The following is a 17,128-nucleotide window of genomic DNA, read 5'->3' as shown; positions in this document are numbered from 1 at the left end:
ATCAAGGTTGTAGGTATGGAATTTGGATTTAAGGTTTTGATGTAGAGGGTAGTAAGTTTTTCTACATTTATCCAACTTTTAATTCAATTTATTTTCAGAAGAACTCAGGAGCTCATGACCACTCTTTTTTTTTCTCGGTTCCTTCACTATCACTCTCCCTTCCTCCTTCACTCTATCCCTTCCTCCTTCACTCTATCCCTTCCTCCTTCACTCTCTCCCTTTCTCTTTCTCCATTTCTTCTCACTCTCTCGCCATATCTCCCTCCCTCCCTCAGGACGATCCTTCTGAGTGTCATCTCTCTGCTCAACGAGCCTAACACATCCTCCCCGGCCAATGTGGACGCCTCCGTCATGTACCGCAAGTGGAGGGACAGCAAGGGCAAGGACAGAGAGTTCACAGAGATTATCAGGTGGGCACACACACACACACACACACACACACACACACACACACACACACACACACACACACACACACACACACACACACACACACACACACAGATGATGGCCAGGCACAGAAAGTGCGACGAGATCATCAGTTAGGTGGACACATGCGCACCCATGGACACATCAAGGGTGAGAACAGGGTACATTCAAACCATCAGGTATACCCTGTACCACTTCCACAGTTCACCCTTTGTCGCTCCACTGTCTCTCTTAACAGGAAACAGGTCCACGCCACCAAAGCGGATGCTGAGCGGGACGGTGTGAAGGTGCCAACCACCCTGGCAGAGTACTGCGTCCGGACCCGTGCCCCACCCCCAGACGAGGGTTCCAACCTCTTCTACGATGATTACTATGACGATGAGGACTTGGAGGACGAAGACGAGGAAGATGGCGAGGACTGCTGCTACGACGAAGATGACTCGGGAACCGAGGATTCCTGACGACCCGCCTCCCCATCCCTTCCTCACCCCCCTGTCACCACACCCCCCTTAAACTGAACTCATACTCCACCCTTCGTGTATACACCCTTACAGATCCCCCCCCCCACAGCAGTGCAGCCACACCTGCACGTTAAACTCAGATGCGTTTAAAAGCTACGGAGTTAGTTTGTCCATTTGTTTCTGGTGTTTTTATTTTTCTGTTGGTCAGTGGAGTGTTAGAGAGATAATGTTAGACCTACATATTATTCACATGGTTTGCTCTTCATGGCGAAGCCACTCAATTCTCAATTACCACTTGCTTTTGAATGTTCTGTCTCCCGTAGAGTGTCTGTACCCAGACAGAGGCAGGCAGACCTGAGCTAGTGATGGTCATCTTAGCTGTGTGACCTCTCACCTGGTTGACAGCCGTGTGAAGCCAGCCTTCCTGGACAGACACGTGGTCCTTCTGTAGCTCAGTTGGTAGAGCATGGCGCTTGTAACGCCAGGGTAGTGGGTTCGATCCCCGGGACCACCCATACGTAGAATGTATGCACACATGACTGTAAGTCGCTTTGGATAAAAGCGTCTGCTAAATGGCATATATTATTATATATTATAGCTGAGGCTAGGGGACCCTGACATTTCACTCTTGGGGACCCTGACATTTCACCTGTCTGCCTCAGGTCAACTTAGCTCAAAAGCCAAGTCTTACTGAATGAATTGATGGCCTGTAATGAATTGATGGGTGTATTGCAGATGGTTGCTGTTATAATACTGATGTACTCTTTCGGAGACCTTTGCACCCTTTCATACACATTTGTTACGGTATGTTAAGTGGCAATGGTCTGAGCTCGGCGTCTTTACCCATGGCCTGAACAACAGAGTTAAACACACAGCTCCTAACGCTTATCACCACCACATGCTTTTTCACAAGTCCAACACCACGTGCTTTCATCTCATGTAATTCCTCACCAGCCACCTCAACTGCTCATTTAAAGATGGGAGTGAGGGATAGTGTCTCAATGTGTGTCTATATGGGTGTTTTGGTGGTTGTTCATTATTTTATTCAAATGTAGTGCAGGGAATGCTTTGCAGAGAGAAGTGAGTTAGACACCTCCCTCTGGCAAGTCTGTGCAACAGTGATGGCCTCGCACAGCAGCCATCTTGAATTAGCTGATTTGTTTAGATTACATCCTCAGTCAGTCACTTCCCCAAACATTTCACATGACTAGAAGTGCTCGTAAAACGAGTAGCTCCATCACACAGGATTTTACACACGGACTAAATACAAACTATTGAACATTATTCACACCACCCCACATTTCTGTTTCAGTAGTGTGTAAATGTTCATTCATTGTTACAACATGACTATTTGATGCTAAGTTTTAGAGATGAAAAGTGCATTTCCCAGCTGATGCTAGGGATGTGGATAGGGAGGTCAGTAGTATATTTTAGGGACAGGTCAAACAGCCAACCCACTAGCATGTTGGGTGGTATCAGGCTCGGCATAGTGCGGTTGGGAAAAACTGTGATGATTGAGAATGGGCCGAGGGCTCCCCTTTTGGTTCTTTTGATGTAGTCTTTTACTTCAGACTTAAGGTGTTAGCAACTATTTTTTTCCCCTTACATGTACCAAGTGCAATGATTCTCAGCCTTTTTGTTTTAAACACCATGTCATGGGGGTTATTCATTGGACTTATCAGTACATTTACCACCCGTTTGTTTTCGATACAGAAACAGTCAGGTATTCTGTTTTCCAATAGAGAAAAACAGGTGATTACTGAACACTCATACGTTTTATGTTGTGTTAACATCTTGAGTATGAAGCATGTACACATCAATCCAATCATCATGAATTCATAGAACTGTTTTACATTCACCATATACAGATGTTATGTGAATAACGCCCATTTTGTTTTACTGTAATGTTTGGGGCAATTGGAATTTTGTGAAGCTGCTGATTTTTATCATGTAATTTCCCTCCCAATGTCCTACCTTCCCATCTATAGACATTCTTTTGGTGGCAGCATCAGCAAGGGACCCCCGGCTGTTACCAAAATTCCTCAGGAAAACAAAACCACCAACTTTTTCAGAGTGAATCTGACCACTGTGTGTGGACAACTGTTCTCCTCAACGCTGGTCCCCCAAACCTATCACCTCTGCTTCAAAGACTGTTTATAATCTTTACCTTGATATTAATATGCACATGTGGAGATTTCAACGATAATTTGATGTATTTTTGTTCTTGTTTGTATTTTCTTTTCTAATGTTTTGTACATCTATTTAAAACCTAAATAAAGATCGTTATTAGAGTGTTGAGATGTTTCTTAGACCAGGAGTGAATGAATGTATTCTAACAGATGAGAACTTAGTTATCCATCCTTTTTATGGTCTATTAATATATTTGGATTGCCTAACAATAATTTGAATAAGATTCAGAACTGTATTTATTAATCCCTATTTTCTCTTAGACACTGTGGGGATTTAAGACTCAGGGATAACTCTTGAGGTAAGACTGTTATTCCTCTACTCACTGGCCACTGGCTCAGTTATGGACCCCTTGTGATGTCAGAGGTCAGGTGACCCCAGAGTGAATGAGGACAGCGGAGATCTGTACCATGCAGTCACCTTTAGAGTTGGAGATGTGGCAACTGTTAATAAATCATTTAGAACACATTTTGTGTCATAGCATTTATTTATTACATTCTCTATGTGTTCCCTTACAGACACCATGGGGATGTATCACTCAGGGATAACTGAGGTAAAACTGTTTTGCTTACTATTCTCATAGGCAGTGGCAGACTTACTATTAGGCAGTAGTGGCAATTGCCTCAGGCCTCACATCATCAAGGGGCCTCATGAGCTGGGCAAAAAAATATATATATTCTCCGCTTGATGCTCCCCCATGCTACAATCAGAGCAAGACTGAGAAAATAATAAGAAAGAAAGATTTAATTTGAATAGAAAAATGACCCAAGCTAACACATTTCTTAAGTAAAAAGTCAGGTGCTGCTAATAATACTGCCATTGTTGCCAAGGCAGAGCACATGTATTTGTTGCCCATGTATCTGATGCTGTCTGGCCAAAAAAAAGAGTATGGCATATCAGATACACCAAAAGTATGTGAACACCTGCTCTTTGAACATTTTATTCCAAAATCATGGGCATTAATATGGAGTTGGTCCCACCTTTGCTGCTATAACAGCCTCCACTCTTCTGTGAAGGCTTTCCACTAGATGTTGGAACATTTCTTTAGGGACTTTCTTCCATTCAGCCACGAGCATTAGTGAGGTCAGACACTGATGTTGAGCTTGTGTGGCTTACCACTTTGCGGTTGAGACATTTGCTCCTAGACGTTTCCACTTCACAATAACAGCACGTACAGTTGGCTGGGGCAGCTCTCACAGGGCAGAAATTTGATGAACTAACTTGTTCGAAAGGTGGAATCATATGACACTTTGCAGCAAAGGGTGTGTCTGAAATAACTGAATCCACTCATTTAAAGGGTTGTCCAAATACTTTTGGTGTATGATCCACTATTTCTAGAGATCCTCAGGAACAACCACACGAACGTGACAGAGGAAAGAAAGGTGAACTCACAATGTAATGGAATGATGCAAAATGTAAGTAAACTAACACTGAAGTCGGTGACAGTTATAAATGTACAGTATGTGGGTATAACTGACAGTGGCTACAGATAGCGTAATCAATGTTGTTTCCATGTCATTTCAATGAAATTACCACGTTGAATTGACGTCTATGCCCAATATGAAATTAACTCGGTAGGTTTGGCTCAGTACCATCATATCCGCATGACTACAGAAGTCGATACCTTGGGACTCCACATTTCATCCCAAGTTATAAGGCCAGCATTTAATGAACTTCAATGTGGAAAAGGTGACATGTTGATCAGTGATATATTGATCAGGCTGCTGAGGGGAGGACGGCTCATCACAATGGCTGGAACAGAGCGAATGGAAACCATGTTTGATGTATTTGGTACCATTACATTGATTCTACTCCAGCCATTTACCACGAGCCTATTCTCCACAATTAAGGTCCCATCAACCTCTTGTGATGTTGATATGCTTCAGTTTGCTGCCATATGACTGTTTTCACCTGTCCAGCAATCATAAGGTAAAATAGATCGAAAACTGTTGATTTATATATCCAAATGGCTTATTCATTTACCTAGCTCTTCTCAATGTGTAGATTACAGTGCATGGAGAATGTTATTTCTATCGGAAAAAAATTAAGTAGATGTTCTACTTGGAACCAACAAGAAAAGTTGAAGATGAGATCCATACCCTGCAGTTACCCTGAAAGATACAGAGTGGTGGTGACCTATAGGATTTCCTGATGCTCTCATTAGCTAAGCTTTTCAAACATGCCTTCATGCCGAAAATGGATGAGCGATAAACTAACATGGTTCTTCAAACAATAGCCTTGTAATAAGAGAATGTATGTTGGTTCTGTAAATAACTCTTATTAGGTTGGTGTTTTCATTCCTCAAGGGGGCAGCATTACATTACATTTCCCTAGAATCTGGAGTAGATTACTAGTGTCTGTTTACACATGGTTTCAATCTGCTGACCCAGTGAAACTGCTTTACATTCAACAGTAAATGTTACAGACAATTGACCTTAACTTTCCACCATAGTCATATCATAACTTGCCTAGTGAAATAAAGGTTCAATAATATACAAATGTAAAATAATTGTTGTCAGGTGGTTCTCTTTCACTTAGAAAATGGCTCCTAATGCAGTAGTGTGGGCAACAACACCAAAATAATGTGTATGCAAATAGTAAATTAAAACATCAAACTGTTTCAGTTGGATTATTTGATGGTTCTATGTCATTGCAAAGGCTACCTCACCTGTTGGGCATCGAGGGAGAAGACCCCATCCTTGTCTGATTAGAGATCAAATGGACCAGTGGGACCATATCCTAACTTCAGAAGACACACACACACACACACACACACACACACACACACACACACACACACACACACACACACACACACACACACACACACACACACACACACACACACACACACACACACACACACACACACACACACACACACACACAGAGACATGAGTCACATGACTGACAGACTTTGCATTTTGAAGTCTTAGAACCCCCTGGTGGAGATGCCCCATTTCACATCAATGTGTTTTTCATCTGCCACAATCCAATGAATCACAACTCTCTTTCCTCTGATGTCAGAGTAGCAAAGATACCAGCACCTGTGCCTCAGTATCACCATCACTTTGTACTTCAGACTATAGTTATCATGACCACTTTTTCTCAGCCTTAGCTCATCTTTGTCTTCTCAGATCACTCCTATTCCCCAGCGACACACTCTCCACCCTGCAGTGTCACCCACTCACTCACCCACACCGGACCTGCGCTCTGCCCTGTGTGTGACTGAGTGGTGGACTGGAGGTCTGGTCCTTGTGAGTCATATGTTCTCACCTCTCAATGGCTGACTGCTACAGAGCTCCATATGACTATACCATAGTCCGGCTGTTAGACTGGAGGGAGAAGAGTAGGGCCTGGTGGTTGGTGGTCCGTGTGTCAGTCCTTTCCTCATATGAAATGAACTGTCACAGATTGGAGAGGTGAAAAGTGCTCCTTCCATATGGTGTTTCTGTGTGTATTAATTATATAAGTCTGACGTGTGCGTACATGTGCCTGTGTGTTGTGGGTGGTAGGGGGAAACGTCGTGCCTTACTGTATGTCGGGATATGCAAAGCTTGTTATCAAAGGCAATTGATGGGGAAGAGAGAGAGAGATATGGTAACAACAATAAAAAATCATAAAAATGGACTGTGTGACGTGTAATGCCTCTGTTGACTCCCCAGCCGTTGAATGTCTGTGAGGGTGAATGGAGCCGTCCTCTATGCAGCACACAAACTTCAACAACAAGTGCTGTGCTTCGGCAAAATTAATTATGCGAGAAATGTCGGTGGAAACGATATATATATAACCATCAATTCGAAGTAAACTTGGGAGTCACGCGATGACATGTTACGTGGTCCTCCCACTACGACTCGTTGGGAAAACATGCGGTTTTTTAGGCTACAGATGAAAATACAGTATGAGTGCTGTTGGCTAGAGCGCATAATATCAGTGGCACACACTATATAACGCAACCGTTTTTTGTGAGAAAGCCATCAGTTGAGTTGGGGGAAAAAATATTTTACGTGTATTGGTAATTTAAACGCAAAAAATATACAGTATTTTCTGTACCCTACGTCATCACGCATAGCCTTTTATTTGCAACAAGTCAATTTGATGGAAACATCTCTGGTTGGAAAATGTGCATATTGTTTTGATGTGGATTTTAGAATATTTGCATGAAAATCAGATTGCTGTACACAAGACTGTGATCATGTCAAGGACCTTAAACAGTGTTTTACCAAGTGACTTGGTAAGAGTTCTGCAATCCATAATAAATTAGCTGGGTTATGTCATAAAAATTACACTGGCAATGGACTGTAACGGTTTGACATGGTTGCAGCCAAGCATACAATGATAGTCAAAAGCTAAGATGTTTGTCATCCTATATGCTCTAAAAGTTAGGGGTTCAACAGGGGTTCTCCTACGATCCTCAAAGTTCTTTGAAGAACCATAGGGTTCTTGGCACTGAAATCCGCCCCCAAAAGGTTCTTCCAAGAACCCCATAGGAGGTGGGGTTCATCGAGAAAAATCCTTAGTTGGTGGGGGTTCTTGCAGGAACCTGACTGCCCAACTGAAAAATGTGGATTTGAATTTGAAAGGATAGAAGGTGCAGGCACTTAACTGAAAAATGTAAAGATCTCCTCAATGTAAGGTCAGGTTTGTCCCTTGTATGATCAAAATGTATATTGTTTTCTGATGATACTATCTATCTTTTCATACTTGTGCAAATCTTTCTATGACAGAAAATGGACACAATTCAATGGATATCAATCAACAAAGTGGTAACAATATGTAGGCTATAAGAATATGTTGAAGGCTATCTGTATTGGGTGCAGATGACTCATTTTTGTGTCTGTCTGCAGGTATACAGACGAGAACGCATACAAAGGTACAGTATGTCAATTGGTATTGGTATGTTATGCAGATCACATTTAGCATCCTCCTTCCTTACCTCTTCAATGAATATCCCATAGGCCTCTACATTATGGACAAGCTATATGTATGAAAATCATTATCAAAACATTTTTTTTTCATTCACATTTACCACAAAAACCAAGATATGAATACTGTTGTGTGCATGTTTTGTTAATCATCAGTATAATTACTTTTTTTTTATTCACAGACTTTACCCTCCCGACATCTCTGAATATAACAGAAAAGATCATAATAATAATAATAGGGGAGGGGGTAGTTCAGATATTAGCCCCAAAAGTTTATTTGAGGATCCATTAAAAGGGGTCATTTCAATTTGAAAACCCCTGAAGGATCCTCCAGGAACCTTTTATTTTTAGTGTACATGTGTTTACCTCTTCAGAACAGGTTGAGTCATGAAGTGTCAGAGTTAAGACTGTGTTTGTCATAAGGCCAGTCTACCTACCTACAGCCATAAGTTCTGTCTCTTCAGTGTCTCTGTTAAAGCGTCAGGTGTGTTATGGTAAAAGAGACTGACAATTCCAATTAAAGTCTAATCCAATTGTTAATTTACTATAGGGCCTCCTGTTTGTGTGTCAGCACCCAATTCAATTAGGTGCAGATAAAGGGTATCGTCTGCCCCAGGAGCAATGAGGTGCCTGTAGGTTTCCATAGGTGTCTGTGTGTCTGGCTATACCTCTCACAAACATGTAAGGAAGAATAGAAGCAATGGTTATATTTTGGGAGAATAAATGACATGCTGATGAAATGTTCATTGTATTTCACAACACAATTCATGGGCCACAGAGTGGCACCTCTGACAGGTGCGAGGCCTTTTCAGAAAATAAACTGACAACTAAGTGAAAAATGTGAAAAATGCAATAGAAAAGGTCAAACTGAAATGTTTATGAAAAGTGTCTGTAGTAGCAAGTCACTGACCTTTTGGTCAGGATATTGTGCTGCGCTCAAACCTAGATTCTTTGATAAAACCATTTGTGGGCCTATGTGCCTTCGCCATCATCATCCACCTGATATTTTCTAAAGAATCTTCTTCCTCCCATTTTTAGACACAGAAAATCTATTTGTTGCTGAGGCAAGGTTTCCAGGGAAACAGATGGGTTGATCTAAACCTGAAGAAGGACCAAACATCTGTAAATTAAATCATACAGCCAGCTGCACTGGGATATGCTCCACTGAGTTTACGTTCTGCTGCTGTAGGTATACAGTAACCTATATCACAATAAATGTCTAAACATATTTGGCCATGTCAAATCATGTTCCATTGAGAGTTCCAATATGTGAAACAGCACTTGATTAATGTCTGGAACTCTAAATCACTGGAAATGACTGCATTATACAGAAAGTGAAAAACGGATCGAAAAAACTGTAAGATGGGAGCCACATGTTAACCATTTTGTCATTTTGCTGTATGTTTTTCCTTCTCTTTTCCACCAGTGTATCATATTTTTATTTTAAAGGCTATATGGTTTTGACTGATGCTGGAAATTGGTGCAAACTATTTGATGTTGCAGTGTATCTGATATAGATTGTTGTTGTTTTAATTGTATTTGTCTCCATCAAATAAATTAATGGTCACTCTTCACACTAACTACATCGGGTAATTACTCATGAGGGATGATCAACTGGTCAATTATTGATGCCACTTTCCGCATGATGCGATCTAAACACAACAAGAGCAACTTAATAAGTTTATACTCATGTCTAAACTTGTGTGCTCAAAGCCTGTTGATTCCTTCATATATATCATGTAAACACGTCCTGTAAGAGTGTATCTTCTGACTAATTCATGAGCTTCAGTGATTGTGACTGGCTCTCTTGAGGATCTCATCATTTTCTCTTATTGGTCGGCACCCAACATCGCCCGGGAGAGTGTATAAAAAGCATCATATTATTCCATCTAGCGCAAGTCGATCTCTAGGGTGCGGAGGAGACTATATAGTTCTGCAAACAGTGCGCGATCCAGAGGAGGCGGGAGAAAACACCTGTTACGGAAGAATCAATTCGACAAAGCAGCCTCCACGTCTTCAGTAAGTTTCTTAAGCTGAATTCAACCGTTGTCTAAAATTGAATATTTGTCTCACTCAAGGGCGCATAATGAAATATATTTCGGCACCGAGAGCATATAAACTTCTCATTTTCACTTGTTGCACTTTATTTCCGCGTTAAGATAGGCATAGGCTAATGTAAACTACTACATTATTTACTTTTTAAATAATACATTGACTTTCTTCCAGTGCACCACGTTTTGCTAAAATCTAAGGAGATCCGTCTTGATTCTCTATAAAGGCAGAGTTATTATAAATTCAAGCTTGTGCAAATTCATCACAGACCAGACCTTTAGCCTATAATTTTGTCCTATCTTCCATATCGTAGTTAATATGCACAACATGTCAGTTAAATGTAATTTAACTGAATACAATACATTAGAATACCATGACTGTTAATAAAATGGATTTCAATGTTCTTATTAAGGGTGTTTATTTTTACGTAAAATTTTAAAACGAACCAAATCAAACCTCATCTAACTTAACAGTGGTTCTAAGATGAATAAATGTAATCTATTGAAAAAATAATGAGTGAAGGCTACGTGTGTTATTCTGACTAATGCAGCAGTCATTATTATTCCACAGGAGCAATATCCTGTGCAGCATGTTGACATATACTCACTGCTACCTAGACAACATGTATGAATGTACTACTGTATGAGTACAAATAATAGTGTTTTCTTAGCCTCTGTAAATAAATAATGTGCTAACATTGCATGTATTCTTTCAGGGATGCAAACTAGTCACCTTTCGGTGAAATTCGGAGTTTTGAATCCAAAATAGGTGACCTGCGTGATTCGTGTAACCGAAAGATTACTGTCGTTTGGAAAGTTTGATGTGAGGGAGAAAGTGTGGTGGAACAGGTATTAGCATTGTTAAGTATCTTGCTAGCTGGATTGAATTCTCCGTTAGCTAGCCAGAGAAATTTTGAGCAACATTAGCCAATTTATCTGATCAAATAATTGAGTTAATGGTGTGAAAATTACCTTGCTAATAACGTAGACAGCTAGCTAACGTTACAACATTAAATTAGCTAACATTACTAACCAATTCTATATAGTATTCACTGGTATACGACACCTTGCCGTTGTTGTGCCGAAAATCTCCCCCTGCCTGTTCTATAGAAAGTATTTGACTCTGATGTGTGCCACAGAAAGTATTTGACTCTGATGTGTGCCACAGAAAGTATTTGACTCTAGCCACAAAGTTAAGGAAATTAGAAGGGGGGAGGTCAAATTTAGGGAAGCAATAAACATTTCAGAACAACTACTAGTTGAATAAGACATGGACAGATGACAAATTTTGGCAAAGAGATTTATTTATAGACTAATACACTTGTAACAAATAGCCAAGCCGAAAACTGCAGACATTACTTGCTCCTCCCCCAAACCGAAATCAAATATAAAATGAAACGCAGCCTAATGTATTCAGTAATCTCAACTAGCAAGCAAATTGCAGCAATGTAGAATTGAGTGCGTGCGCGTTCACATGAAGGGGGAAGGGGATTCTGGCAGGGGGAAGATTTTCGGCACAACACTGTTCCTCAAGTTATAACGCGTTAGTTGCTTACTGGACCCTGGAAATCAGTGTGAAATGTTAACTAGCTAACGAACTAACCACTATCTGTTAACTAATGTTTCCCTATACAGTATGTGGTTCATTTTCAGATTGAGAGAATTAGGTGGAAAAGAGGCGTTACTTGTTAAGCAAGTGGAGCTGGAACTGGAGCTGGGCCTGGTTTAAACCGGATGCCACTATAGATGTGAAAAGAAAACAACACACTTTCCCTTTTTCTTGCTTTTGCTGGCACATTGTAGAACAGATGTACACAGGCATAACGTGTACAATGTAAAAATGTGCAGTGTACTCCGAAGATATTGTTTTTGTTGTGTTGAACTTGACAGTAGCATGTGTGTGTGAGTGAGGGGGGATTATATATTGTTTTTGTTGTGTTGAATTTGACAGTAGCATGTGTGTGTGAGTGAGGGGGGATTATATATTGTTTTTGTTGTGTTGAACTTGACAGTAGCATATGTGTGTGAGTGAGGGGGGATTATATATTGTTTTACTCAGTGAACGTTATTTTTGCACACATGTAGCTTTGTGCACTTGATCGATGTCTATAGTGACCACTATAATAGAGTAAAAATAGAATGCCTGTTTGTTTCATTCTACTTTAAGATGTTTTTTTCCAAAGTGTGTGTTTTTTTCCCATTTATGTGTGTGGTCACAAGCATTTTATTATAAAGGTTGTCACGGATAACTGCAATATTAGGGTATTGTTTTTTTCTCAAGACTTGAGTGTCATTTGCAGTGAAGTCTAGGCAACAAATAACATTGGATTGCTTTCTTTACATTTTTTAGCTGTGAGTTAGGTTGACATGAACCACTTTACTTTACACACAGACTGATCATGTAGATCATATTCTTGGTTGTTTAATTAGTTAAAACCTGCATTTCCCCCTGGCAGGGATTTTTTCCATGTTTCAGTGAAGAAGAAAAAAAAAGTGTCACTTTTTTGGGCCCTCACCAGTTTGCATCCCTGATTCTTTACATACAGTTGAAGTCGGAAGTTTACATACACCTTAGCCAAATACATTTCAACTCAGGTTTTCACAATTCCTGACATTTAATCCTAGTAAAAATGCCCTGTCTTAGGTCAGTTACCACTTTATTTTAAGAATGTGAAATGTTAGAACAATAGTAGAGAGAATTATTTATTTCAGCTTTTATTTCTTTCGCCACATTCCCTTTGGGTCAGAAGTTTACATACACTCAATTAATATTTGGTAGCATTGCCTTTAAATTGTTTAACTTGGATCAAACATTTTGGGTAGCCTTCCACAAGCTTCCCACAATAAGTTGGGTGAATTTTGGCCCGTTCCTCCTCACAGAACTGGTATAAATGAGTCCGGTTTGTAGGCCTTGCTCACACACGCTTTTTCAGTTCTGCCCACAAATGTTCTATAGGATTGAAGTCAGGGATTTGTGACGGCCACTCCAATACCTTGACTTTGTTGTCCTTAAGCCATTTTGCCATAACTTTGGAAGTATACTTGGGGTCATTGTCCATTTGGAAGACCCATTTGCGACTGTAACGGATGTGAAACGGCTAGCTTAGTTAGCGGTGCGCTCTAAATAGCGTTTCAATCGGTGACATCACTTGCTCTAAGACCTTGAAGTAGTGGTTCCCCTTGCTCCGCAAGGGCCGCGGCTTTTGTAGGGCGATGGGTAACGATGCTTCGTGGGTGACTGTTGTTGATGTGTGTAGAGGGTCCTTGGTTCATGCCCGGGTATGGGCGAGGGGACGGTCTAAAGTTATACTGTTACACGACCAAGCTTTAACTTCCTATCTGAGGTCTTGAGATGTTTCTTAAAAAAATACACAATTTTCCATCCTCATGAAGCCATCTATTTTGCGAAGTGCACCAGTCCCTCCTGCAGCAAAGCACCCCCAAAACATGATGCTGCCACCCCTGTCCTTCACGGTTGGGATGGTGTTCTTCTGCTTGCAAGCCTCCCCCTTTTTCCTCCAAGCAGAACGATGGTCACCTTGAGTAAACAGTTCTATTTTTGTTTCATCAGACCAGAGGACATTTCTCCAAAAAGTACGATCTTTGTCCCCATTTGCAGTTGCAAACCGTAGTCTGGCTTTTTTATTGTGGTTTTGGAGCAGTGGCTTCTTCCTTATTGAGAGGCCTTTCAGGTTATGTCGATATAGGACTCGTTTTACTGTGGATATAAATACTTTTGTACCTGTTTCCTCCAGCATCTTCACAAGGTCCTTTGCTGTTGTTCTGGGATTGATTTGCACTTTTCGCACCAAAGTACGTTCATCTCTAGGAGACAGAACGCGTCTCCTTTCTGAGCAGTATAATGGCTGCATAGTCCCATGGTGTTTATTCTTGCATACTATTGTTTGTACAGATGAACGTGGTACCTCCAGGCGTTTGGAAATTGCTCCCAAGGATGAACCAGACTTGTGGAGGGCTACAATTTTCTTTCTGAGATCTTGGGTGATGAGTTTGAAGTTAGGCCTTGAAATACATCCACAGGTACACCTCCAATTGACTCAGATTATGTCAATTAACCAATCAGAAGCTTCTATAGCCATGACATAATTTTCTGGAATTTTCCAAGCTGTTTAAAGGCACAGTCAACTTAGTGTATGTAAACTTCTGACCCACTGGAATTGTGATACAGTGAATTATAAGTGAAATAATCTGTCTGCAAACAATTGCTGGAAAAATTACTTGTGTCATGCACAAAGTAGATGTCCGAACCGACTTGCCAAAACTATAGTTTGTTAACATGAAACTTGGTTGAAAAACGAGTTTTAGTGACTCCAACCTAAGTGTATGTAAACTTCTGACTTCAACTGTACCTCTTATTTAGGCTGATAAATCATTTTTTTATTCAACACCTCTATAATTAAGCAATAAGCCACGAGGGGGTGTGATATATGGCCAATATACCACAGCCACAGGCTGTTCTTATGTACGACACAATGCAGAGTGCTAGGTCACAGCCATTAGCCATGGTATATTGGCCTTATATCACAAACCCGAGGTGCCTTATTGCTATTATAAACTGGTTACCAAAGTAATTAGAGCAGTAAAAATAAATGTTTTGTCTTACCCGTGGTATACTGTCTGATATGTCACAGTTTTCAGCCAATTAGCATTCAGGGCTGGAACCACACAGTAGTGCCTAAGAGCAGCCCTTAGCCGTGGTATATTGGCCATATACCACACCCCCTCAGGCCTTATTGCTTAAGTATACACTTGACATATTGGGGTCAATTTCATTGATTTCATTGTTTTTAGATTCAGTTAACCAATTCTTACACAGATATAGCAACAGTTGTAATATGATTTACTGTGTGTTAATTCATGTATTTCATAACTGCTGCCATGTTTGTGCTTTTGCCTCCAGACAGAGAAACACCCTTGTATCCCAGCTGGTGAAGCCCAGTGGGATAATGTGGGTTCTGGACAAGATCCGTGGGTCAGTAGAGACCACTGTTCTCCGGCGGGGGGAGAATGGGGTCAAGGACAGCAACACTCCAGTCTACAGCAACGTCCTCACCCCTGATAAGATCCCTGACTTTTTCATTCCCCCCAAGCTGGTCTGCTGCCCCCCAGAGCCTGAGACCCTGGACGTCGTCAAGCCGAAGGAGGGGCTGCGGCCCTCGGCCTCTGAGCAGACCATTGGCAGTAAGAAAATCAGCAGCCCTCGCAGCCCGCGTCTGGTTGCCAAGCTAGCTGGGGACACCAAGAACCTGTTGAGGGCCGCCAACCGTCACATTATCCAGATAGAGAGCGCTGATGACATGGTGGCAGGGGACACCAACGCTGACCCTCATTCTCAGACCGCTATGTCACTGCCCTACGTCCCCAAGACCCAGACTTCCTATGGTTTTGCCACTTTGATGGAGAGCCCCCACACCCGCCGCAAGGAGTCCCTTTTCCACTGTGACCAGACCAGCCCCCTGACCTCTCCCAACTCCCAGAGGAAGGGGAAGAGCAGCGAATGCAACCACCTCAACCCCCCTGATTTCAACGCCTCTCACAACCCATACCGCTACTTTAGTGGAGGGGAGAGTGATACCTGTTCCTCGGCTGAGTCCTCTCCCTTCAACTCCCCACTTCTCTCCCGCTCTGCCTCGCTGCTCAAAGTCTTCACCCACGAGACACAGGCAAAGGTGGTGAAAGCCAAGAGGACGTTTGCCCGCCACAGCTCCTTGTCCACAGACGAGTGCAGCTCAACCGAGCCCAGTCCCAATGTGCTGCGGCGGCTCCACTCTTCTTCACTTCATGGCGGTGGGCCGTCGGACCGGGAGCACACCGTCAACCTACACAAGGGCGGCAGGGTGAGGCTCAGTGCCGACTACGATGCTGGCACGGCCCGCCTGCGCATTCGCATTCTGGCTGCCGAAGAGCTCTACGACAAGATGTACGACATTAAGAGCATCAACTGCTGCGTGTCACTGTATCTCAATCCTGGCAAGCTGCAGAAACAGCGGAGCACTATCATCAAGAACAGCCGAAATCCTGTGTTCAACGAGGACTTCTTCTTTGACTCTGTGACCTCAGTGCAGGTGAAGAACCTAGCAGTGAAGATCAAGGTGGTGAATAAGGGCACCAGCCTGAAGAGAGACACCCTGCTGGGGGAGAGAGAGATCCCTCTGGGGAAGCTGCTCCATGGCCTCTAGGTCTGTCCTGACGATGCAGAATAGTACTCTGACTAACACAGAATGAGACTATGAATGATAATGTGCGTGAAAAAAGATACAGTGCCTTGCGAAAGTATTCGTCCCCCTTGAACTTTGCAACCTTTTGCCACATTTCAGGCTTCAAACATAAATATATAAAACTGTATTTTTTTGTGAAGAATCAACAACAAGTGGGACACAATCATGAAGTGGAACGACATTTATTGGATATTTCAAACTTTTTTAACAAATCAAAAACTGAAAAGTTGGGCGTGCAAAATTATTCAGCCCCTTTACTTTCAGTGCAACAAACTCTCTCCAGAAGTTCAGTGAGGATCTCTGAATGATCCAATGTTGACCTAAATGACTAATGATGATAAATACAATCCACCTGTGTGTAATCAAGTCTCCGTATAAATGCACCTGCACTGTGATAGTCTCAGAGGTCCGTTAAAAGCGCAGAGAGCATCATGAAGAACAAGGAACACACCAGGCAGGTCCGAGATACTGTTGTGAAGAAGTTTAAAGCCGGATTTGGATACAAAAAGAATTCCCAAGCTTTAAACATCCCAAGGAGCACTGTGCAAGCGATAATATTGAAATGGAAGGAGTATCAAACCACTGCAAATCTACCAAGACCTGGCTGTCCCTCTAAACTTTCAGCTCATACAAGGAGAAGACTGATCAGAGATGCAGCCAAGAGGCCCATGATCACTCTGGATGAACTGCAGAGATCTACAGCTGAGGTGGGAGACTCTGTCCATAGGACAACAATCAGTCGTATATTGCACAAATCTGGCCTTTATGGAAGAGTGGCAAGAAGAAAGCCATTTCTTAAAGATATCCATAAAAAGTGTCGTTTAAAGTTTGCCACAA

At 41.9% G+C, this 17,128-nt stretch overlaps 2 protein-coding genes across 3 annotated transcripts in view; both read left to right on the top strand.

Moving 5' to 3' along the window:
- LOC124037692 (ubiquitin-conjugating enzyme E2 R2-like) overlaps positions 1 to 1,318 on the top strand; it is a 32,589-nt gene extending 31,271 nt beyond the window's left edge. The window contains exons 4-5 of the mRNA XM_046352658.1: positions 275 to 409; positions 667 to 1,318. Of these exons, the coding sequence (XP_046208614.1) occupies positions 275 to 409; positions 667 to 889 (358 nt within the window). The 3' untranslated portion in view covers positions 890 to 1,318. The remainder of the gene's footprint in view (positions 1 to 274; positions 410 to 666) is intronic.
- An 8,594-nt stretch (positions 1,319 to 9,912) lies between these two features.
- Positions 9,913 to 16,442, top strand: LOC124037054 (C2 calcium-dependent domain-containing protein 4C-like). Of its 2 annotated transcripts, none has more exons than XM_046351681.1 (2): positions 9,913 to 10,020; positions 14,974 to 16,442. In XM_046351681.1, exon 2 carries the CDS (start codon positions 15,020 to 15,022, stop codon positions 16,250 to 16,252), a length of 1,233 nt encoding a protein of 410 aa, XP_046207637.1. In that variant the 5' UTR covers positions 9,913 to 10,020; positions 14,974 to 15,019; the 3' UTR covers positions 16,253 to 16,442. The 2 variants fall into 2 exon arrangements, with proteins under 2 accessions (XP_046207637.1, XP_046207638.1); XM_046351682.1 differs by having other exon boundaries at positions 9,914 to 10,020; positions 14,978 to 16,442.
- The last annotated feature ends 686 nt before the right edge of the window (positions 16,443 to 17,128 follow it).

The sequence above is a fragment of the Oncorhynchus gorbuscha genome, linkage group LG06 (genome assembly GCF_021184085.1).
Source record: "Oncorhynchus gorbuscha isolate QuinsamMale2020 ecotype Even-year linkage group LG06, OgorEven_v1.0, whole genome shotgun sequence".
Lineage (NCBI taxonomy): Eukaryota > Metazoa > Chordata > Actinopteri > Salmoniformes > Salmonidae > Oncorhynchus > Oncorhynchus gorbuscha.
The sequence above is the reverse complement of the archived record's forward strand: the minus strand, read 5'-3'. Positions and strand labels throughout refer to the sequence as shown.

Coding starts and splice junctions, on each gene's coding strand:
- LOC124037054 (XM_046351681.1), top strand. CDS start 15,020: ATGTGGGTTCTGGACAAGATCCGTGGGTCAGTAGAGACCACTGTTCTC.